This window comes from Pecten maximus, chromosome 12, assembly GCF_902652985.1.
Source record: "Pecten maximus chromosome 12, xPecMax1.1, whole genome shotgun sequence".
Lineage (NCBI taxonomy): Eukaryota > Metazoa > Mollusca > Bivalvia > Pectinida > Pectinidae > Pecten > Pecten maximus.
In genome coordinates, this window is record NC_047026.1 from 3,635,573 (window position 1) to 3,660,534 (window position 24,962).

Sequence of the window (24,962 nt, forward strand, 5' to 3'; positions counted from 1 at the left end):
ATTATTATAATACAGAGAGAACTTAAAATAGGCTTAAGCCTGATGTTCAATCCAATTGTTTTTTTTTAAAACAATAAAATTTGTTGAAATGAAAAAGGTGATTTGTACAAGATTCCTTTATAGCCAGAGTTAAATTGAACTTATAATTTTAATTACATTTGTTTTTAGCTCTCCATCCATGGTGCTTGCTGGCCAAATACTGTTACAATGGGTCTTTCAGAATCAGAGAATATTCATAATGGAGTAGTTTGGAATATACATGTGGTTGGACTTTTGTTACCTTTGAATTAGAAGGGGCCGTGATAGCTCGGTCGGTTAGAGTGTCTGCCACGTAACCTTGGGTGAAGATCCAAGGTGCCTGGTTCAAGAGAACGGTCTGTGCTGTAATGGTTATATGTCCTTTGGCAAGACACTTTACCCAAATTGCTCTGGATGGCATGCAACAGGCCTCCCATATGTTCAGTGAGGTAGTCATTCAACTATACTACAAGTAGACCCTGCCTCAACATTAATGACCTTGGCTGTTCACAGGGCATACTACTTGCTTGCCAAATACTGTTACCCTGGACTTCCTAGATGTTTTTAAAAAGTTAAAAACATATTCAAACCATGCACACATTCTTTGTTCACAACGACCTTGAAAGGTCAAGGTCAATTACATGAGAGAATTTTTAAACACTGCACAGGGAACCATCTGGCCATTAATGTTGACCTGGGTATTCTCCCAACGGTAGAAGATTCTAAAAACTTTATGTCACAATTCACCCCTTGACCTTGAAAGGTCACTGCAATTCAGAAAAGGTAACTAATGAACTATGCAGGCATTTTACACTCATGGGATTCGTCTAAATACCAGCACCAAAGCTCTAATGCTTTTCTAGAGGCTGAGTTATTTCCCTTTGTTTCACTACTGCGTTTTCCTGTACTAGCCAGCTAGCTATTGCACAGTAATGTATAAAGATGATGATATTTTTGGTTTTTATTTGGGAATATGAAAAGTATACAATTAGCTTGTAACTGATTTCAATATAATATTGAAATAAAATACAAGAAATTCTAATGTTAGTGTTGTGAGAGAGGAATTATACAAAATAAAAACATTTTCTAAAAATAGTAAGGGTAACCTTGACCTGAAACTCGACATTGTTCAAGCTATTATATGTGCCTTTACAACTCTCTGAAATGTAATTTAAATCTCTCAAGAAAGGAAACCTCTATAGTGCTGACAATGATTTTCTAAAAATAGTAACAGTGACCTTGATTAGACAACCATGGAACTGAAACTTGTCCATGATATGTCCCTTGGTGTCTGAAGTTTGATAAAAATCCTTCAACGAATGAAGGTGCAGCAGCAATGAGAAGGATTTTTTAAAAATAGTAGCAATGACCTTGACCTTGATACAACAATGCTTGGTTTGGTTTATTTTGTTTAACGTCCTATTAACAGCTAAGGTCATTTAAGGACGGCTGACACAACAATCCCGAAACTCGAACTTGTCCAATATATCATGGTCCTTTATAATTTGTGAAGTTTGATCAAAATCCCTCAAGGAATGAAGTCACTAGAGTGCCGACAAGGATTTTCTAACAAGAGGCCCAATGGGCCTGTATCGCTCACCTGGCTTTACAGCAAATTTGCAGTTGATTGAGGACATTTCTACAAATACTATGCTGATAACAAATTTATTCAAATATCAGAGTAAGCTGGGTTTATTATGTCAATAAATTTTCTAGTCCTTCATTCCAGCATACTATTGGCCTAATAATGGGTCTTGGTGACTCTTGGCTATCCCAAGATTTAAAAATATTTCACCCCTGTGACCTTGAATGTAGGTCAATGTCATTCATTTGAACAAACTTGGTAGCCCTACACCCCAGCATGCTACAGACAGGCCCAATATAAAGTCCCTGGGCTTCTTGGTTATTGAAAAGTCGTTTGAAGATTATAGCCTATTTGACCCATGTGACCTTTTATAAAGGTCAAGGTCATTTATTTGAACAAACTTGGTAGCCCTTCACCCACGGATGCTACAGGCCCAATATCAAGTCCCTAGGCTTCTTGGTTATTGAGAAGAAGTCGTTTGAAGATTATAGCCTATTTGACCCATGTGACCTTGAATGAAGGTCAAGGTAATTAATTTGAACAACCTTGGTAGCCCTTCACCCCAGCATGCTCCAGGCCTAATATCAAGTCTCTGGGCCTCTTGGTTATTGAAAAGAAGTCGTTTGAAGATTATAGCTTATTTGACCCACGTGACCTTGAATGAAGGTCAAGGTCATTTATTTGAACAAACTTTGTAGCCCTTCACCCCAGCATGCTACAGGCCCAATATCAAGTCCCTGGGCCTCTTGGTTATTGGGAAGAAGTCGTTTGAAGATTATAGCCTATTTGACAAATGTGACCTTGAATGAAGGTCAAGGTCAATTATTTGAACAAACTTGGTAGCCCTTCATCCCAGTATGCTACAGGCCCAATATGAAGTTCCTGGGCCTCTTGGTTATTGAGAAGAAGTTGTTTAAATGAAAAAGTTGACGCCGGACAGACGGACGGACGATGGACGTCCTTTATATTGTGTGAAATCTCATTAAAAAAAAAAAAAGAAATCCCTCAAGGAATGAAGCCGTTAGTGTGTCGACAAACTTACTGGTCTTTTATACATACAAGACGGACAGGAAGGAAAAAATTAGTCACCCTGGTTTCACCAGTGGCGGACTAATAAATTTCACAGCCAATTGGGCTGAAAATAAATACCTTAAACTCAATGGCATTTTGTATTTGTTTATAGATAACATCCCTGTCGCATTTATCGTAAAACTTAGCTGAGAAAATAAAAAAAAAATAAAATGTTCTGTACTATTTTATTGGCAGTTCATTAGTACATTATGTATATAATTAAATACATAAAAATATACAGTAAATAGTGAAAAAAAATACGTCAGTTAATTGTGCTCTTGGCACGTCAACAAAATACAGGCACATTAAATTAAAACAGCAAAACGTTTAGTTGTGTCTTGGTTTCACAGTCATATAATTTGAACTGTGAAATAATTATTCATAATATGCGCTTTGAATTTTGCCTGCTCTGCAACTCAATTGTCCTGAAACTATACTGGACAGACTGACAAGTTGAAATCAACATCTTGCACTTCACTACAATTTCTTTCATAAGATTAATATTCGGCAGCTGTATAAAATCTGGACTATAATTTTTACTGATAGGAAGCTCAGCACAGGATACAAAAAATGAAGTTGTAAGTAAATTCCTACAATCATAATTAAATTTCCTAACAACCATGCACACAAAAAAAAAAAGGTTTTAAAATTCAATACAACTTAAACAACCATTTAAACTCCTATCTACATAATACAACATATATCAAAACCGTTTTGATCTTTTACCTAAAGCAAATTTAATTTTTAACAATATATATGACGTACCTACCCAATTATTACTTGGCTAACAAAAAAGACAATTGTTTTTCATCCTGTTTTTCTTTATAATATTAAATGAAAAACATGCTAAAAAGTCATTTATTTTCAAAAGTTGTTATTTTCGTTGATTCACTGAGTATTCTTAATTAACAAATTCATTGTTTTTTCAGTTTTCATTCTTTTGGAACAGTATTTTTGGGAAAGCCCTAAAATTTGAGGCCTGACGCAAATACGTTTTACATTACCGATAGTCTGAGGCAGACTCTACAGATAATTTTAAATCACCAATATGGCATAGTTCTATACATATATTTTGTTTTTATCTTCAGCACCATCTCACAAGGTTTTGTAGATTTATATTATTAATGATACTGAAATGTAAAGCAAGGTTATATATTATATAGGTATAGATATATATATATAAAGCTGATGAAATGTGGTGTCAGATTTATAGATATATATTGAATATGATCAATAAAGATCAACATTTCTTTAAAATATGGAGTGAAATTACTACAGATTGATGAAATGTGGTGTCAGATTCCGGGCAACCAACATTTATAGATATATTGAATATGATCAATAAAGATCAACAATTCTATAAAACATGGAGCAGATCGATGAAATGTGCTGTCAGATTCCTGCAGATTGGTACCAATTCTACAGACATGAAAAAAAAAAAAAAAAAAACACGAAAAAAACAAAATGCCATATACACATATATTAAAATTTACAAACAGCAATAATAGATGTATGTATTCGAGTATCAAGCAACAATATGCAGCCCTATATATATATATATAATTATTGGAATGGTATCAGCAACATTGATCACAGCATATAGGATTTTATACAAAACAAATCTCAATAACACCTTAAATATTGGTAACACCGTTCACTCTCTTGATCCTCGTAAACCTGATACACATAATCTCAACAAAAAGAATTCTTTTATCGCATTTACATACAATGTCTCATAATAACAACCTTCTCAGTCTTAATTGTGTCTTTGAAATAAACATTCATTTGTTTTTAAGATGAATTTAGTCCAGCTTTGTAATTTATTATGACGCAAACGCAATTCTTCAAATAACATACTGTGTATTGGTAAATTTCGTGGCTGGTTTAATTCTGCTATACATAATGTATTTGCATTCATTAAATATAAAGCGGAATTAAAAATCAAGTGAATACTTATATATATAAAAATTGTAAATAAAGATTTAGAAGTGTTTTAATGCAAAATGTATACAAGGCGCATTTGCGCGAAATGTTATGCCCACGAATAGGTCTGAGTGGCGAAAAACAGCGAAATATGAGCCCATGTGAAATTCAACAGCTTTAAATTATATGTACCACACTTAAATAAGCAGATTTGTGTTACTGTTAATCTGAGGTGCTTACTACAACCTCTGTGGAATAATAAGATAATATATGATCAGCAGAATATTTGAGTATATCAGACATTAATAATTGTTATATGTTACAAGTATATCCATCCTAACCATTAAAAGCATTTGCTACAATTACCCTGGTATACTTAATCTGTGAAAATCCACATCTATCCTCATCTATCCCTAAATCTCTCTTTTTCTCTCTCTCTAAATCTCTTTCTCTCTCTCTCTCTAAATCTTTCTTTCTCTTCCTCTCTCTCTGAATCTAACTAAATATCTAAATTTCTCTTTCTCTCTTGCTCTCTCTGAATCTCTCACTAAATATCTAAATCTCTCTTTCTTTCTCGCTCTCTCTGAATCTCTCTCTAAATCTCTCTTAATCTCTGTCTCCTTTATCTCTCCTTTTTCTCTTCTCTTCATTCTCTCTTCACACTTTCTCCATCATTCTCTCCTCTCTCCCACCTTTTCTTCTCTACATTGTACACAGATATTAATTAATATACAAAGTTCTCTTTTTTCTTCCAAATAAACATCTAACCGCTAATTTAACAATCTTTCCAATATAATTTGATGGTGAATAAATATAATATGTTAAGCGTACAGAACTCAAAAAATACTTTTGATTTCCTACTTCGTGTAATTCGACCACCCTGTGTATATATAATCCTGTATAATTCGTCCCGCGTTGATTTCCTACTTCATGTAATTCGACCACCATGTGTGTCAATAATCCTGTATAATTCGTCCCGCGTTGATTTCCTACTTCGTGTAATTCGACCACCCTGTGTATCTATTATCCTGTATCACTCGTCCAGCGTTATGGAGAGGGCCTTTATATTGGCCAGGCCCTGTTGAATTTTATTCACCCTCTCCTCTTTTGTACACGTTCCACTTGAACTCTGCGATGATAACTGGTCCGACAGTTCAGTACTCATACGATAAACTTCAGAATTGTAAGCGACCTGAAAAATACCAATGGATGCATATCAAAGGAAATTAATTAGAAAATAATAATTATTGAAAATGTTAATTAATAAGAACTTATTTTACATTTTACAAGAGTTGTGCCCTATAAAAACATATTCTTTCGAAAAAAAAACAAAAACCTGTGTTGGATATAAAATCAGTTTAAACATTATTTTTAATTTCTCCATTATTTTCACACTTGCACACTTTTATAACACAAACTCTATGAGGATTGAGATTCAAGCTGAAAGTTTATATAAATTACTTCCCTTACAAAATTGCTAGATTGTAAATCAGATTAAGAATGCCAAGAAGTGAATTTTTGTATTTCATTCTGACTCGGGACCAAGAAAATCCCATTTAATATCTTATAGATCAGTAAACGTTCTATCATAGTCATTGGACAACAACGTTACAATCACAGTCAATGATGACAAATACCTGCGCTTTGATGAGAGCTTCCAAGCTTGGCTGAAAATAATCCACTCGGCCTTCGATCATCTTAGGAAGATCCTCGGTCAGATTACTGTTCTGCGTCTCAAAATCCTCCCTGGCATTTCGCAAGGCCTTTTGACTCTACAATGGTAACGACCTTCAGTGAATATACCATCGGCATTACATGTACAATTCATAATATATTTACTCTATATTGAGAAACTGAGCATTAAGGCTTGCTGGGGCTTGACTATTGGGGTTCAACATCAATATTCCTGGTAAGAGGCACATTTTTTAGAGGTCTGTCCAATGCTATCACACAATTGAAGTTTTACCAAAATTTGTTGGTGCAGTATAGAGTGATTACAAGTAGGGCAATCTAATTAAATAGATGGTCATTCTCACTACATTACATGAACATCTAACAACATCGCATAAGGGGTCACGTCAGGATGACCTTTGTTATCTCAATATTTCACTTTCAGGTTGAATTGTCATTTTTTCGATGTCATTGATATAACCCATTCGTCACATCATGCATTTGGAGCTAAGCATTTTGGCACGACATGTATATAGCTATATGCTTCGTTGGGACGAAATGACTTGAAACAAATTGACAGATGATGCACTCTAGTCATGTTTTTTCGTACATACAAAATTCACTTCCAAGATTCTGTAACTAGTTATTTGATTGGTTAATCCAAAAGGTCATCCTGACGTGACCCCATATGCGATATCATTAGATAGTCATGTAACGTAGTGAGAATGACCATCTATATTTTAATTAGATTGCAAGGAGGGTGTCATGGACAGACTGACAAAGAACTAAGTATCAAAGTCATTTTCAATGGTCTCCTGTTGACTTACAATACAGTTATTAACATGATCATAAAGCAAGAGGCCTAATGGGCCTGTATCACTCACCTTACATATTTATAGATTTTCAGTCTCTGTGTAATACAGTACTATATACATCCTGTAATAAGCCCAGGGGGCCAATGCATGATATATGACTAAAAGTTACGGGGTGGGCTTATTACAGGTATAGGACAATAAACATGACTGACAATTCTATGGTCAGCAATTCATTAGGGTGGGCTTATGATCACCTGGCATCAGCTTATTGCTAGATACATGATTATGGTAACACATACATGTAAAATATACTGTAGGAAAGAAATTAAAATTTCTAATGAAGTGACAAATGATGATGAGGAATGTATTTTACAACTTTAGAATGAAACTTTGATGATAAGAGATTATCATTGCTAAATAATTAACACTTAATTAATTAATAACTAAGTTGATGGATTAATATGAATATGACGTTAACAATTAGTATCACCAAGCTTTGACATCCATCTCAACCACTAATTGTAGTGTTTTTATAAATCCCCTCAACATATTTCCATCCTAACCTAATCTACTAAAGCTAGTAATAGATTAATTTAGCATTCCATACTCTAGTAGAAATGGGATTAAGGGGGGATAACTCCAAAATTTAATACAGAAGAAATCATGGGCCTGTTCGTTTATGCAGACAAACTGTTTCACCCAATTTTTTTTTACAGACCTGCAGATGATTATACAGGCCTTAAATGTATTTGTCAAGGCTTGTCTTAAAATGATATAAAATCACCAGGTCCGTCTTAATATCGTAAACGAACAAACTCTTAAGTTTAAAGTTTCTGTTGCATGATTTCCCTGAAAATATTTTCCAAAGACCATAAACCAGGAAGGAGAAATTCTACAAAACAGCTAATTATTCACAGCCATAATGCGCCCTACTTTTGTTTGTATAATGAACCGTTCAGAACATTACATCAATATCTCCGAAAATGACACATAACATATGTAAGAAATGTACAAGAATTATGACACATGCGATTTCATCACTTCATTTATAAATGCATAATATATAGTTTTCATAAATAATGAGTAATTTGTTTTACATTTTTAGCTCATCTAGTTCGAAGGACACCATCCTTGGGCTACGAGAAATCATTTTCAGTGGGTCTGGGACCCCAGGGGCCAGTGGTGTAAGGCCCAATAAGGGACAGTCAACTAATTGTTTTGTAGGAATGACAGGATTTTGTCTTAATCAGGGCCCTATATCAGAGAATGAACCTTACATTACAATAGTTTTACAATTACTTCTATAAAGATCAAAGTGAAAGTTAAAGAAAAGTGTTGACAGCAATGCATGATATTGAGCGGTAGATCCCAAACTAAGACAGTTTCTAAAATATAACTTAAATGGGAGTGTTTTGCCATAATTGCAGAAATATCCAGGTTATATACTGAAACGAAAAAGAAACGCAACTTCAAATTGTAGGTTTAATAAAATAATACTTGTGAGCATTATGTTTAAATTTCATATGTAATAGTTAATATTGAATATTGATGTAACATCCTTTAAATGTTTAGAGATTTTTAAGAACAGGTCACTTTGCTAGAAGGTCATGATTGGTAGTACCCTACGTGAATCCAAGTTGAAATGGCAGCAGTTTTGAAACCGTGCCCTAATATCGTGTGTGTCCTCCTCGAACAGTTATCACATCTCTAATTCTTTGTTGCATTGAGTTCATCAGGGCATTGACTTTCCGTATTGGAATGTTATTCCATTCTTGGACGAGTGCATTTGCTAACTGAGGGAGGGTATTTGGGGGGTTACGGCGATTTCGAATTCTTCTGTCTAATTCATCCCACAAATGCTCGATTGGGGACAGGTCGGGGCTATATGGAGGCCAATCTATAGGAACAATGTTCTGTGTCGCAAGAAAGTCTCTACAGACTCTTGCAACGTGTGGTCTCGCGTTATCTTGCTGAAAGGTTAGATGATGCTGCCTAACAAACGGCACAACATGGGGCCTAAGGATCTCATCCCGATAGCGTACGGCCGTTAAATTCCCATTGACTATCACCAAAGGCGTCTTCAAACCATGGGAGATTCCCGCCCAAACCATAACTGATCCACCCCCAAATCGGTCGTGTTCCAAAACACAGGCGTCAGCAAAACGTTCGCCTCGACGCCGGTACACACGTTGACGGCCATCTGCTCGAAATAACGTGAATCGAGATTCATCGGTGAAGAGCATAGACCTCCAACGTCTCATAGGAAAACGTCTGGGCATATGTGCCGTTGCCCATTGCATACGACGTGCTCGACGTTGCGGTGTTAGTGGTAAACCAACGTACTGTCGCCTTGCACGCAAATTAGCCTCACGCAGTCTGTTGATCACTGTTTGGGGATGAATTCGACGGTTATGATTACCAATCGTATTCCTTGCCGTTTCAGCGGCCGTTAATCTCCTGTTACGCAGGTGTGCCAACCTAAGAACCCGGTCTTGACGTCGCGACGTTACGCGTGGACGTCCTGATCTCGGCTGGTCATCGACTCTTCCTGTTGCGTTAAGACGTGAAACTAATCGACTAATAGTCGATTTGTGAACTCTGAATTGTCGAGCGACGTGAAGTTGCGTGTTCCCTGCCAGAAGCATCGCTATAGCACGTCCTCTATCAACCTTTGACAGAGACCTATATACTAGGGACTCGCAACAACCGCTTTTCTCGCATAGTCACGACCTCACCTATTGTTCTCATAACCGGAGGTATATTTAGCACGAGATCTAGCGAGACCAAGCGCTGCGGCTGCGCAATAGGTGGATATCGGAGTTGTTTATATTAGTGACATGTGCCGTGCAAAGAGATGGCGACGACTGTCTGTGCACATGTGTCACCGCGTTTGGCCGAGATAACTTCACACTGGCGATAGTTATACCTATGCACTGTAATGTATATCGGAAGATGTGAACAACGATATTTAAGTAGTGTCTAACCGAAAAAAGCACCATTTTCCCGTTAAAGATTCATATAGAAACACATGGAAAATGTCGTCCGATTTTCTGCCATTAGACGATGATCTAAATTGAGATGTTATAGAGAAATATACTGACGACGATTCTTATATTTTCGATAGTGATACTGACTTCAGTCAGTGCTTCCCTAATTATACCGGACTCTTACAAGGGGAAATATAATCACCTGTGTTATTTTCTTTGTATCTAAATCCACTTTATTAATGACAACTGTCCGAGTATTGAATTACAGATGCTTAATCTTTTCTTGCTAATGTATACATACCGACGACATGGCTTTATTTGTTAACTGCCCAGAAGATTTACAAATTATGTTTGGTTATATTTGTTAACTGCCCAGAAGATTTACAAATTATGTTGGATTCTGTATATGCATATACCATAAAATGGAATCTGGAGGTCAATGTTGATATAACTAAAATCATGGTGTTTAGAAATTGTGGACAAATAAAAAATAATGAGCCATGGAAATATAATAATGAATAATAATGACAATATAGAAATTGTTGACAGTTTTAAATTATTGGGTAGCTGTTCAACGACAATGGGAAGTTTTACAAAACACAAAAAACATTATGCAGAACAAGGCAGAAAAGCTTTATTTCCTCTGACAACTTATCTTAGAAATCATTGCTTGAATGTAGAAACTTATTGTTTTATTTTTGATTCGTATGTAAATAGTATTTTACGCTTATGCATCGGAAATATGGGGATTTCATAAAGCACCAGATGTCGAAAGCGTACATTAGAAATTCTGTAAAAAAAAATACTTAACTTAATAAGGTGCCTAAATCAACTTGCAATGACTGTTTACTGTGAATTGGGTAGATTACCATTAACTATTATGAGAAAATTAAGAGTGTTCAAATATTGGTGAAACAGTCGGATAATCTGGTATTGAAAACATGTCTTGATGAAATGGTAAATGAGAATGACGTGTGGATATGTGACATTAAGAATGAATTAGCCGCTTTAGGTATTGAGTACATGTTTTATTCTAATTCACCAGTAGACTATGTTTTTAAAAGCATTGAGCAGAGATTGACCGATGTTACAAAACAAAACATGTTAACAGATATCTAGTTCTTCGAAAGGTAGATTATATATCGATATCTGATAGATAGCCACTGTGTACAGTTTTAAACCTATAGAAACTAAATATAAATGTATGTGGAGCATCCTCACACAAATTAAATATAGAAATAGGTAGACATAATAATATTACCCAAAGAAATAGAACCTGTAACAATTGTGATTTGGGTGACATCGAGGGCGAGTTTCATTTTTTTTTGATATGTCCATTATATACAGGTCTGAGGGTAAAATGTATAAAACAATATTACTACAAAAGACATTCTGTTTTTAAATTAATCCAACTATTATCTGTTAATAATGTTAGAGAGTTGTCAAATTTAGGTTACATGTAATATCTATATTTGGCTTGCAAAAGACAAAATTTATTAGTGTAGATAATTTTATATTGAACAGTTTTCATGTACATGTATGTAACACTCTCCTGTACACATCTGTAGTTGTTTAATGTTATATATCTTGTATACCTATAGGCCTTATAGAGCTCATCTGCACCCACCACTAGACCAGTGATTCGTTGATTTATTTCACCAGCAGTTTTACAGTATAAAAACCAGCATTAAAACTATGCCTTTTATCTTTTTTTAGAGATATTTCTTGTTTATTAGACAAATGCTATAGCAAAAGTCTTAAGTAAAATGAAAAAAAAAAACAAAAAAACACTGTCATGTTTGATGATTGATAATATTTTATTATTTAGTATTGAAAACTTTGATAGTACTTAGGTCATGTACCAATGGTAGATCTTTTCTTCTTTGGCATTCTGAAAAAAAAATCAAGTTTAATAAGTATTGATACATTATGGTATAGAATAGGCAGAGAAGCTTCTATAAGATTTAAATTTGAAACATTCAAATTTCAAATACCCTGCAGTAAATTCATATACCCCAAATGTTGATTAAACAGATTCGTAAATTCAAAATTAACCTAAAAACATATATATCTAAATATGAATGGACTCATTTAAGTTTAATTAGGGAATGAGGACACACCTGAGGGATTTTTGTCTTCCAGAGTACAGGTAAATATTTAGATTGTATACTGCACAGCATGCCTTTAGTGAACTCTAGTATTTTGGGGAGATGGACATGGCCAGCCTCAGGACAGGTGTTGACAATGAGACACACCTGTTGATTGATGTATATCTCAAAGGTAATAAAGGTGTGGCCAATGTCCTTATGGTTTGGATGGAGTGGGGGAGCCCAGGTGATCACCATGACAATATTTTTTTCTGTAGACCCAGAAGTACAGGTACATACAGGTATATACTCTACATATATTCTGAATGGACCCCCTTTGAGTTTATTAGGAGATGCCCCATGACTAGGTGTAAATGTTTTTATCAAAGGTGAGGTGTGATCAATGCCCCAAAGGTTGGGGGGGGGGGGGGGGGGTATATATATCGGTCATAATGGGGAAAAAATATATAACATTTTGATTTTATTAATTTCCCACACAATACAATAAAATATATACCACAGTATTTAATGTTTTGCTATGTGCAAAAGATATCATAGCTATTATATTCCAACACACTCATTCCTCGATCAATCCCTGCAATTCTGTATCAAATATCTGTTTTGAAACACTAAATAATTTACAAAAAGTATAATATTTAATTTAATTTACATTAGACTGATTTATGTTTTTTTCAATTAGTTTCAATTAATGCATTTCTTTCAATAATGGCTTTATTATTCATGAGATCAATGTTAACAGAAGTCATGGTTATACTATATAAAATTCTACAGATTATAGCTATTAAATCACTAATCTAATCATTAATATGATATTAAAGTTGAATTGAATATAATTAATGGATAGTTTAAATTATATACACCTTAAGCTTCCAGTTAAAAATAAAATAGACGATAGTATACCAGCCATCTTTTTCTCTTGTTTTTTTTACTAATTTTCACTGGGCAATAACTAAATATTCACAATGAATTACACAACAAATTTGACTAAACGCGATAGAGTAACTATCGAGCAAGAATTATTTGAAAACCATTTTGAAATTGGTCAATAAATAAAAAAGGAGTTAAACTGAAACCATGTAGCACTGTCCTTAACACCAGCCATTCACAGTATAACCATAATTTGTTTTTACTTATTTTCACTGGGCAATTACTAAATATTCACAATGAATTACACAACAAATTTGACTAAACGCGATAGAGTAACTATCGAGCAAGAATTATTTGAAAACCATTTTGAAATTGGTCAATAAATAAAAAAGGAGTTAAACTGAAACCATGTAGCACTGTCCTTATCACCAGACATAAGCGGCCCGACATAAGCTAACCAGCGCGGTAATCGCCGTGAAAAGAAGTTGAACGGTCACATGTGCAGTCTTCCGAACATAAAGTACGACGGAATACGTTTGAAACACAAGTTTACATAAAAAAAATTGCACTTACGTTTGATTCCCGTGATTTGTTATCGGACAATAGTCTTCTATGAGCTGTGATAAAGCTGACCGTGTGTCAGGCGTACTTTCAATATGGCGTCTAAACATTAGGAGCAGCAATGCACTCTGGGATAAATCACCCGAACTTCCGCTCGGCGGTGACGTTTGGTAAGCCAATGAGCTTGTTGCGAATCCCTAGTATATAGGTCTCTGCCTTTGATAACCGTGGCATAATTGTAAAAGGAATTATTGTTTGCAAAAGTATTGGCGATGATGTGGCTCAATGTTAGTGATGAATTGATACTGGTTTGAATGAAAAAAGAACGCATATGTTTGTACAGGCACGGTTTTTGATGTTTTTACCGCGCCGGAAGTGCATAGGTCTCTAGTCACACTTGGGTGATTTTGAAGATTGGTATGGGTGTTAGGCAGGGTGCATGTTTATTTCCGCGATTTTTATACAGATATGTATATTTAATACAAAATTAATCACAATTTTCCATGTTGCGTTTCTTTTTCGTTTCAGTATATATAGTCTGTATGTCATAGTTCACATGATGTTTTCCACATAGAGAATTTATTATCAGTAAGTATCAGAAGTATAATAAGCTGTTAGTAGATATCTGAACTATTGTGAGAATCTAAACAAGATACAGAGGAAATATCGAAAGTCATACAGACATAAATATTAGAAAATATTAGAAACTTCAATAAATTACCATGATAATAGCAAGCATATATAAAATAGAAAATCAACAAACAGAAAATACCAACTAACTGCAACTAGAAATGATGAAACTTCAAAAATTTACCATGATCATAACAAGCAAATGCAAATTTGAGTGATAAGGACATTTACATGCATTTATAAGGCCTACATTATCTCTCTTAGATTTGATAGCAACATGGACATAAAAACTGAAGCTGTGGTCTGTAAAGTTCTGTTAGGACTTTCATTGTACATACATTATTCATAAAAAAAGAATCCATTAAAATTCATTCCAAAATTTTAAGCTCTTCGTTTTTGAACATACATTTTTCATAAATTCACTGCAATTTATACTCAAAATTGTTGCTCTTCCTTTTTGAAACTCCATTATTTTTATATTAATGGACACAATCAAATGAAAAGTTCCAAAAAATTTAGCACTGAAAATCACAGAACTTTTTGCATATTATTTTAAGATCACAGCTTATGTTTTCAATGCATGTAAAGCATTCAAAATGCAAAGTTCAAAATGAAATTGAAACAGTCTTCTCTACCTTACTAAGGACCTGAAATTGTAAAATCTTGGCATCAGATCGGCATTTCTGATAAATATGCTCGGCATCAGATCGGCATTTCTGATAAATATGCTCGGCATCAGATCAGCATTTCTAATAAATATGCTCGGCATAAGATCGGCATTTCTGATAAATATGCTCGGCATAAGATCAGGCATTTCTGATAAATATGCTCAAGTTGTCTCCCCATATTAAGCCATTTATCACTTTACCTTGGTAGTTTGAATAGCTTGGTTTGGCAAAGAAGATAATTCAAAAGGATTTGGCACAAGTTATATAACAACATCATAAACGTTAGCAAAAAATACATATACCACTGGCAGAGCATTAGCATGAACTCAAAATCTAGCACCTAAGATGTGTATATTTAATTTCAGAAAAAAACAAAATAAAGAAAACAAAAAAAATTCAAAAATGTTAAATAAACGCTTTAAGTGTGTAAAATGTTTTCTGGTGATATAATTAATTGTAAATACAATCATGATGGAATTAAATATAAAGAGCATGAATGATTTGAAAAATAGAGTTAAAAACAAAATTACAGCATGATTTTAGACTGTTTTGTCAAACAAGAAAAAGCTATTTAATGAAAAAAAATAAATGGATAAGGAAACTGTCACAAAATTACTTACTGCATCCAGTTTCACGACATTTTGTCCAGTTCTTTCACGGCCTTGATGCTTTTCTAGTCTGGCTTGACATCTATTGTACTCCTGAAATAAATTGACACAGACAATGATAAAACAACTTTAACATGATTTATATGTAAATGGAAAATAAAATGGAAAATGGAAAAATGGTAAATGTAAATGGATTTAGATGTTAATAGTATAATGTATCTAAGGCTATGCACTGCACAATATTGAAAATGCATATGTAAGCATGTTTCTCAAAGTTTCATTTAAGTTATGAAATTATCCAACTTATTTATTTTTTTCTTTTTAATTCTGAAACTCATTCAATAAATTCCATAATACATGAAACTCATATTACATCTATTAATATACCAAAAATGTTCAAAGACATTAACAGTTAAACTTGTTTACGATGAATGCCAAGGGACCAGAGATTAAATTTGAAATTCATTATAGGGTTTTTAAATATATTTAATTGGATGAGCCACTTTGGAGAATTTTCTTTACTTGGCAATACGCAGAAGATTTGTATCAAGCTTGTTTGTCTTAATAAAGTTTTACTGTACATATATCACATATAGATCTCAATTATATATCTATATATACCTGAAGGCTCTGCTCCCTTTTCTTCACTGCAGTTTGAATGCTGGGAAATATACTGTTAAATCTGCGATAAAGAAAACGTAATTGGTGAAGTGATAATATCAATCAATTCTTTGTCCATAGCAGGGAGATGCTTTTCATCAATAAGTCAAAAACTAGTAATAAGCCCAAATTTTTGTTCATAGTAATTAATTACCAATGTATATAATTTTGATTTCAGTATCATGTAATAAGGCTATCTCCGTAACTTAAATCAGATATCATATGACGGCTGTCCAGGCTTATTGCCAGATATATAAACTATTAACAGCTGTATGTTGAATACACTCTAATGATGTATAATTTACATATACAAAACTTTGACACATATACATGTAGTAGTATATTCATGCAGTTCCAAGAATATATAGCCAGAACTATTTGTCGTATCGGTTTGGTACAATTATATTGGTCTCGTAAGAGCATGTGCTGTGCATGTACATTGTATGGGTTGCGTACAGGGGTCATTTTCTAGTTGCTTGCTGAAATTCTGGAAAATATTATGCGAATGTACATATACATCCAGTTTTGGCAGTATCAGTGGTTTAACGTAAGGTGGATGTTGTAGAGAAACCCCAACATTTTGAAGTTTCAAGCGCACCTCCTGATTTCACCTTGTTTTAACCATTTATTTTTCAGGTTCGGTGGCTCGTTCAACTTCTTATTCTCTACTACATGTATATCACACATTTTTTTGTATAAGCGAAAATAGATATAGGTGAAGAACGATACGGGTCATAGTTCAACATATATATACTGTATACATTGTATATATATATGTGGGAGAAAATTTGCAATTTTATGTTGGTCAGTAATTTATGTATGTTTTGAAAATGTTTAATATTGATTAAATGCTTGTTTAAGTACTCACTTTTTCATGGGTTCTAATACAGCTTTCTGGACGGTGGTATTCTGAAAGATATGATAATAAATAATTTATCAAATATCAAAGGAAGATTCTGTTCCCTTTAAAACAGACAATTACCCATAGAAAGAGCCTGCGGTACTACATTTTTTGTTTGTACATTTGCTGGGTTTATTGTCCCGTGAACAGGCAGGAGCATTTTGAGGAGGGGTCTCCTTGTAGTAGTTGGTGACTACCTCACTAAACAACATACAGGAGACCCGTCACATGTCGTCCACAGAATTTGCAGGAAACTGTCTTACCAAAGGACACAACCACAAAAGCTCAGACGGGCTCATTTCTCAGTGTACCGAGAAACACCAACTTACACGGGGTAGGGAGTGTCAAACCATGCACCTCGGATCTTCACCTTAGGTTACATGGCTAGTGCTCGAACCGACTGAACTATCACTCAATAACCTTATTACGATAAGATAATGTGATACCAATTATCTTAACACTAGTTAATCCTACTGGTATCCAGGGAGTATTTTGGGCTACCAAATGGATGGGTCAATTTCAAGAAAAAGAACTATCTGTAATATAATTTATGGGCCATTTATAGGATTTTTCTGAATCTTGTAGGTCATTTAGGAAAACTGTGGGCCTATGGCCCCATGGCCCCCTCCAAAATGATCCCTGGGTATCACATCAGAAATTACATTCAATGGGATAACAAGCGGACCAAATCAAGATCAATGGAATTAAAAATTTAATTTGTGGAGATAATTGAAATAAATAAAATTCAATACAAACATCAATTACATATCAATAGAATTAACTGTACAAAATCATATATATTATATATTAATCCACAAATAAATCCTCTTCTTCATTTTCACAGAATCATCAATCTTATAATACATGTTCTTAAATCAGCCCTTCCCAAGCTGAGATTTAACAATCGGGTAGGGGTTTATTAGAGGATAAATACTAGTATGCTCAAGAGAAGTTAAAGGGGAGATAAGTTGAAGGGGGATAACTTCAGACATACCAACTCCTTCATGTAGAGTTCCTGTTTTTCCAGAGAGTGGTCCCAGTCCGCGATCTGAGCACAAAGTTGAGGCTCGGTCTGACAAAGTTGGCTGGTCAATAAGTTCTGTGTTATCTTGTGTTCACTGCCCATCATACCTTAATAATGACATTTAGTGTTTAATGACAGTTAGGGCTTCTGTCTCTCCAACAAAGAAGAGCTCTAATTTCAAATTGTACATTCTTTCCCGTTGCTTCTTAATTTACATGGTTGGTTTATTATGTTTAACATCCTTTTGACAGCCAAGGTCATTTAAAGATGTGCCAGGTTTTGGAAGGTAGTTTGGTTTTTTTTTTAACGTCCTATTAACAGCCAGGGTCATTTAAGGACATGCCAGAATTTGGAGGTTGAGGAAAGCTGGAGTACCCAGAGAAAAACCACCGGCCTACGGTCAGTACCCTGAAACTGTCCCACGTAGGTTTCAAACTCGGAACCCAGAGGTGGAGGGCTAGTGTTAAAGTGTCGGGACACCTTAACCACTCGGCCACTGCGGCCTCTTTGAATACCCGGGAGAAAAGCAACCAGTCTATTATCCAGTAAAATGTTATATATACCGGTATGTAAAATACTTATATATTAATATTATCCAGTAAAATGTTATATATACCGGTATGTAAAATACTTATATATTAATATTATCCAGTAAAGTGTTATATATACTGGTATGTAAAATACTTATATATTAATATTATCCAGTAAAGTGTTATATATACCGGTATGTAAAATACTTATATATTAATATTATCCAGTAAAATGTTATATATACCGGTATGTAAAATACTTATATATTAAAGACATTATGGTATGCATTTTTTTTAATGAATAAAAACCCTTGAAAACATCTCTACCTGTATAATTTGTGCATCCCAACTTTAAACTTTATTTCAATACAAAAAAAAAATTTTTTTAATGAATATATTTAAGACATCATGGTATGTATTTTTTTTTTCTAAATAAATCAGGCAAGTTCACAGAGTTTTACAGATTCAACACTCCTCCAACCACAGTGAAGTTTACCATCATGCAAACATCTGTAGTGTTTCAGTATAAACAGTGATTAGTTTGTTTACACACCAAAGTCAGGATCAACCAATTTAGTAAGGAAGTCAATGATCGCAGGTGGGTGATCTCTCAGTTAAATTTTGATCAATTAAAGGGACTCGACAAATTCTTATCACGCTATGAATTTAATACTAGGAAGAAATAGCAAGTTTCTAATCTTCCATAAATATAACACGCTATGAATTTAATACTAGAAGAAATAGCAAGTTTCCAATCCTCTTTAAATATAATCTATTAGATTTCTAACCTTGGTTTGATTCCATCCATCTCTTTGTGTCTTTATAGAGTTTCCTACTGGTTTCTTCTAATCTGGAAAAATATAGATATAGCATTTTATATATATATAATACAAAGATCAATGTTCAAATTGACATTAATCAAAAAATTACCTTTAAAGTTACAGTATGAAAACATTGAAAAATGCAAAACCTGTCTACACGTGGATGTTTGGACTGTACATGTATGTAAATGTACTCAATCTTATTAAAATTAGACTTTTAATTTCCGCTCCTATACAATACAGTAGTATTGTAGAATATTGTAGAGAAATTAAAATTGCAAGTCTAATCCTAATTAGATTGTTAATGTACTAAAATGTTATTTACTGAAATGGTAAAGTTTTCGTTAAGATAAACACTAAGTATTTTTATTCGATTCATGCAATGTTACCTTTCAGCTTTCTTGACCTCCTTCTCCAATTCTCTCTCAGCCTACAATAATTCAAGAACAAATATGATACAAAAAGGTACTTCCCTTCAAATACATCATTACATGTAAACTACCAGTTGATCTTTCGTCATCGAAAATTCCATTATTTGACAATTTTATCAGTTTTCACAAGCATGTTCATATATTCTTCCGTACTCAGAGACCCAGAATATCCCTATAACAACATTTTCAATCTGAGTTGTTAAGGAATGAAGTCTGGAAATGTCAATAATCGTGATTGTGTGTCTTTGAAAGCTATTTTTGTGGATTTAATGATCATGGTTTCATGAAATTGAGGTAACAACATGAAACCGTTAAGCAATTAAACATAGATTAGTTGCTTCATATGACCATCTGACTATGAAAATTTGACATTCTCCTTAGTGTAAATCCGCCATGGGAAGCTAGAGGTTACATGCATGCCACCTGTCATAAGTTTCTGACTGTTTCTCTCCGTTTTATCCTCTAATATTGTTGGAGTAAGACTAAGACGTGTAATATTGTACTTAGATGTACATAAATTTTCTACAAAAGGGCAATTATGTGATTAATCTAGAAAACCAATTATAATCTTTAATTGGTTTTAATTTTCTGATTATTGAGCCTGAAAGTGAAACCTAATCCATTCACTTGTAAATATACATACACTTCTTGATACCACATTCTTCTTCGGTGCAGAATGGCGGCTAAACGGATTCCTACAAAAAAATGTCAAATAATAATTATTGTAGTAACCATTGAATAAAGAATAACAAGTTATTATCTCGTTAATCACCAAACATGAGCAATGACAATTGAAAGTTCAATTTACAGATTGTATTATTTAATATTTTTTTCAAACTGTTGACATAATATATAGCCACAAGCATGCACATGACTTTACAGTCATTTCGACAGTAGTGAATCGAAGCATGAAAGCATGCCTTGGGTACCTGTACATTTAGGGTTTTGTAAGAGAATTTTAAGGGTTAAGAGAAGTACTCCAAATGTAATGATATATCAAGAACTTGGAAGACTACCTTAACAAATAATTTGAAAATTTAAAATTTTTAAATATTGGCTTAAACTTAAATCTTCACACAATTGTATTTTGAAAGCGTGTTATGAAGAAATGATTCAAAGAGGCAGTGAGTAGACCGATAGTATAAGAAATGAATTATTTAGATTAGGTTTAGGATACTTATGGGAGATTGAACCCAGCGGTAATGAAACGAATATATTAAGTATTATTAAATCTAGAATACGTGATAATTTTCAACAACATTGTATGGAGTTAATAAATTCATCGTCTAAGTGTTCTTTGTACAAATATATTTGTGGAAATTTCCATCTTAAGCAGTACTTAACAAAACCCATTGGCCAACAAACTATAAAGGAAATCGCAAAAATTAGATTATCATCGCATAAGTTGTATATAGAATCTGGAAGATATAGAAATATTGAAAGAAATAATAGAATTTGTACATATTGTGACAGTGGTGACATTGAGGACGAGTATCATTTTATCATCAAATGTAATCATTTTATAGATATTAGAAAGCATTTTATCAAACTATATTACCATAAAAAACCTAGTATGGCCAAATTTATACAACTTTTAACGACGGAAAATAATAAAGATTTATGTAATTTAGGCAAATATATTTCTATCGGTTCAAAAAGACGGTTAAATGCTGTTTAATTGTTTAATGTAATAGCACGCTCTCTACACTAGCGAAGCGATCGTGTATGTGTGGTTTGTGTGTGCTTGTGAGTTACAATGTACTTTTTATTTGTATTGTATGTTATTTGTAATGTCTGCACTGTATATATATGCACTACTGATAAACCGTAAGGTTTACAGTAATAAATGAATTGAATTGAATTGTATGGGGGTTTTGTACCTGTATGGGGGTTTTGTTGTTCATCAGCTCTTAGGGTGTAGTGCACTACTAATTTAGCTGTAGTTTAAATGTAGTGCACTAGTTTATTCTTTCGTTACGCATAACGGCACAGGAAGTAAATTTCTACTTACCAATACCTAGGCCTATATAACATAGTTAAACAATGTTATTATGTTTTCAGAAATACCAAATTTGTGGCAATTGTGTGTGCTTTCATCAAAAACTTTCCCTTTGAACAGTATGTCCTGTGTTTGAAAATACTTTTGTATTCGTGTATTCTGAGTTTACAGTGTTTACAGACCGCCGGGGATGTTTCGAACCTTATTGACATTGGAAAGCATAAAACGTTTGGACTTCCTTGGATATTGGACTGGGATAAAATGGACGATGAAATTGACTGATGTGTATTTCATATACATACCAACTCATCATGAAGTGCAAATGACTTCATGACGCTCAATGAACAAGATGAAAATGTCAACAAAAATCTGTGGTGTGTGACAGAATCAACGTTGGAGCGATATTTATAACAAAACGTCTTCTGCAAACATCTATCTGATTCAGACCGTTTCGTTCGATTAGGTACACACATTTTGATTGCGTTCTATTCCGAACACACAAGAGTACCAAAAGTACAGGAACCTTCATAAGACCTGCTGTTTCACGAGGAAACACGCCTTTTTTAGAACCAGCTTTTAAATTAGGTTGCACTGTCTATTTGAACAAGAATGTCAAGTTGTTTTCTTTATTTATTTCCAAACAATTATTTTCTGCAACTGCAAACTATTTGTTTTTACAGTGTTTCACGCTCTAAAACCTATTTCATTTTGAATACATAAGTGGAAACAGTAAGATCAGACTTCGCTGGAAGGGTTATCCCCAACACTTCAAACACTCGGACTGTGCGACATTGTCCAAACTTGTCCTTTACATTCATTTTTTAATTAAATATATTCAAATACCTTTCAAATCTAAGCTTTATTTTTCGAGTTTTATTTATCTTTATTTATTTTGTGTCTGTTCATGTCTTATACTGTTTCAATATGTAGGGTAATTATCATTTTTGATAACATGGCTTTCGTTGCGATTGAAGATGTGTTTTTTATATTGGTACGCGCAATTTATTAAATGGTAACTAAGTGAAATTGTTGTTGTTTTATGGTTGTTTGGAAGGAAACAATAAGGACGTTGCCTAATTTAAAATAAATATTAAGGAAAATGAAGGACTTGACAAGGATTTAAATGTATGTTAGGAATTTCGATCGATAAGTTCAATTCCATGGACAGGGAGCAGACGGCTAGGGGATACAACATCTTCCCATAAATTGCTATGCTAATAGCCCACTGAACGATCTTGCCATCAAAGTTTTTATGAAACATATTCCAGTTTTCAGTTTAAGAGGATAAAAGCAGTCTTTTATGGTAGTGTGAATAACGAAAAAGTCATTTTCCAATAGAGGAATCCCTTTTTACGGAGATGATATTCAATATTGATAAAAATCTGTTTGGACTTCTTCAAAATCTTTATTCAACTGAAGCACGGTTGAAATGTAATCCGATGATGCTGAGAATTGTATTAAATAAACGTGTCCACAAATCCTTGGTTGGTTATCTGGTAGATACAGCGTTGAAACGTACTTTATAAGGATTCTCGTGAAGTAAAATAATCCAATACAAACGAGGCAAATTCGTGTCCAATAAACGGCAGTAGGAATCAAATAGAATACTAAAACACGATAAGTTTTTATTTCTTCTTTGGTAAGAAATGGATAATAATTCTATGGAGTTTCACACGTAATTAACCAAACCTGACGTAATTAACCAAACCTATATTTTTACCAGAAGAAAAATTAAAAAAAACAATGTCGGAAGGTCCACAGGATTCATCATAGGATGCCCGGTCTAAAATTATCGTTAAATATGGCTTGGCATCAGGGTAAATAAAGATGTGTGTTTGCTTTCTATTTTCATTTTACGGTATTTCTAATACAATACAGCATACGTTTTGCAAACTCTCTAGAGATTAGTCTTAGTTGTGTCATCATCGTATCTTGTTAATCTCTCGAGGCTTTCGTGTTCATTTGTAAACCACAGCTGAACAGTTCAAGAAGGACAAAAAAGCTGTCTGTATTTCCATTCATTAGTTAGCCCTTTTATATATGGCAATTTAATACATTTAATCCAATTTCATGTTGTTGGTTTTTTTTTCTTTTTTGCTTTTGTTTTTATTTCAGGAAAAGCCCATGGATTCTAACTAAAACGTTATTTATTTAACGTCGCATGCATATTAACATATTGAACATTACCTCATTCGAGCTGTGAGATACATACGTTCGGAAACAAAATAAAATCAGAGTATAACAACGTTTGACGTCAGGTAAACAGTTTTGGGGTAGCATAAATCAGGATTTTAAATTAGGAAAGTGTTCATACAGAAGACATTAGCGACTTGGGTCTATACAAAATGATGTTAATATATGAAAAACCTAGAAAAAAGGTGTATGCATAGAAGAGAAAATGGAGGAGTCGTGTTGAAATATAATAAACATTTTTGTTTTGGTTCACAATGTATATATTAGACGATGTTTGGTATTGACAGGTTTTCGGAAGCGATAACGTTATCCACGTTTGTCACATCAATCCCCTCCAGCGTGTCATATTTATAGAATCCCGGTCCAATTCCGCAAGCCTGTCCGACCACCGTCAAAGTGAGGGTCAAAAGTGTGATTTATTAAGGTTTTCTTACCTTAACTAGTGGCATGTCACTCCGGGGTGAGTGTCATACCCACCATACCGCGACTCGGGTGAAATGATTCAGACATAGAACTGTTTACCTTTTTGACCCCTCAAATCACTGACGTGCTCAAGAAGGACCAAACACCTGGATACTGTAGTCGTATTTAATATTCGAATTAATTCTTTATCTTTTTCACAATACTTCGTTATTTCTGGGCGGTAAGCCCTGCTGGTGGAGTTTTAGTCCCCGACGTTTTACGTGAACCTGTATGCCACGTTAAAATGTTTAATGAATAGTGGCATTGGTTTTCGAAAAAAATATCCAACATAAAATGTAACAAGTTATTTACTGTATGGATTTTCTCTAATACAATGTCTTCTTGTCGGCATTTTAATGTTTATTTTGAAATTCATTTATTCTTTAGTCATTTCTACACGTTTGCCTCCTACCATAATTGACGACACCT

The 24,962-nt window shown here is 33.9% G+C and overlaps 1 protein-coding gene across 2 annotated transcripts; it reads right to left on the bottom strand.

Annotated features, from left to right (window-relative positions):
* Positions 1–2,843: 2,843 nt before the first annotated feature.
* On the bottom strand, positions 2,844–22,306 carry LOC117339271 (bridging integrator 3-like). Of its 2 annotated transcripts, XM_033900774.1 has the most exons (11): positions 22,181–22,306; positions 20,523–20,574; positions 19,838–19,878; positions 19,416–19,477; positions 18,068–18,204; positions 17,041–17,081; positions 16,134–16,194; positions 15,525–15,605; positions 14,872–14,883; positions 6,235–6,369; positions 2,844–5,789 (listed from the first exon to the last, which is right to left on the bottom strand). In XM_033900774.1, the coding sequence occupies exons 1-11, from the start codon at positions 22,189–22,191 to the stop codon at positions 5,631–5,633; spliced, it is 792 nt and encodes a 263-aa protein (XP_033756665.1). In that variant the 5' UTR covers positions 22,192–22,306; the 3' UTR covers positions 2,844–5,630. The 2 variants fall into 2 exon arrangements, with proteins under 2 accessions (XP_033756665.1, XP_033756666.1); XM_033900775.1 differs by lacking the exon at positions 14,872–14,883.
* Positions 22,307–24,962: the final 2,656 nt, after the last annotated feature.

Coding starts and splice junctions, on each gene's coding strand:
- LOC117339271 (XM_033900774.1), bottom strand. Junction 18,205..19,415: donor ATGGATGGAATCAAACCAAG/GTTAGAAATCTA, acceptor GTCATTATTAAG/GTATGATGGGCAGTGAACAC. Junction 5,790..6,234: donor AAGCTCTCATCAAAGCGCAG/GTATTTGTCATC, acceptor GGTATTTTTCAG/GTCGCTTACAATTCTGAAGT.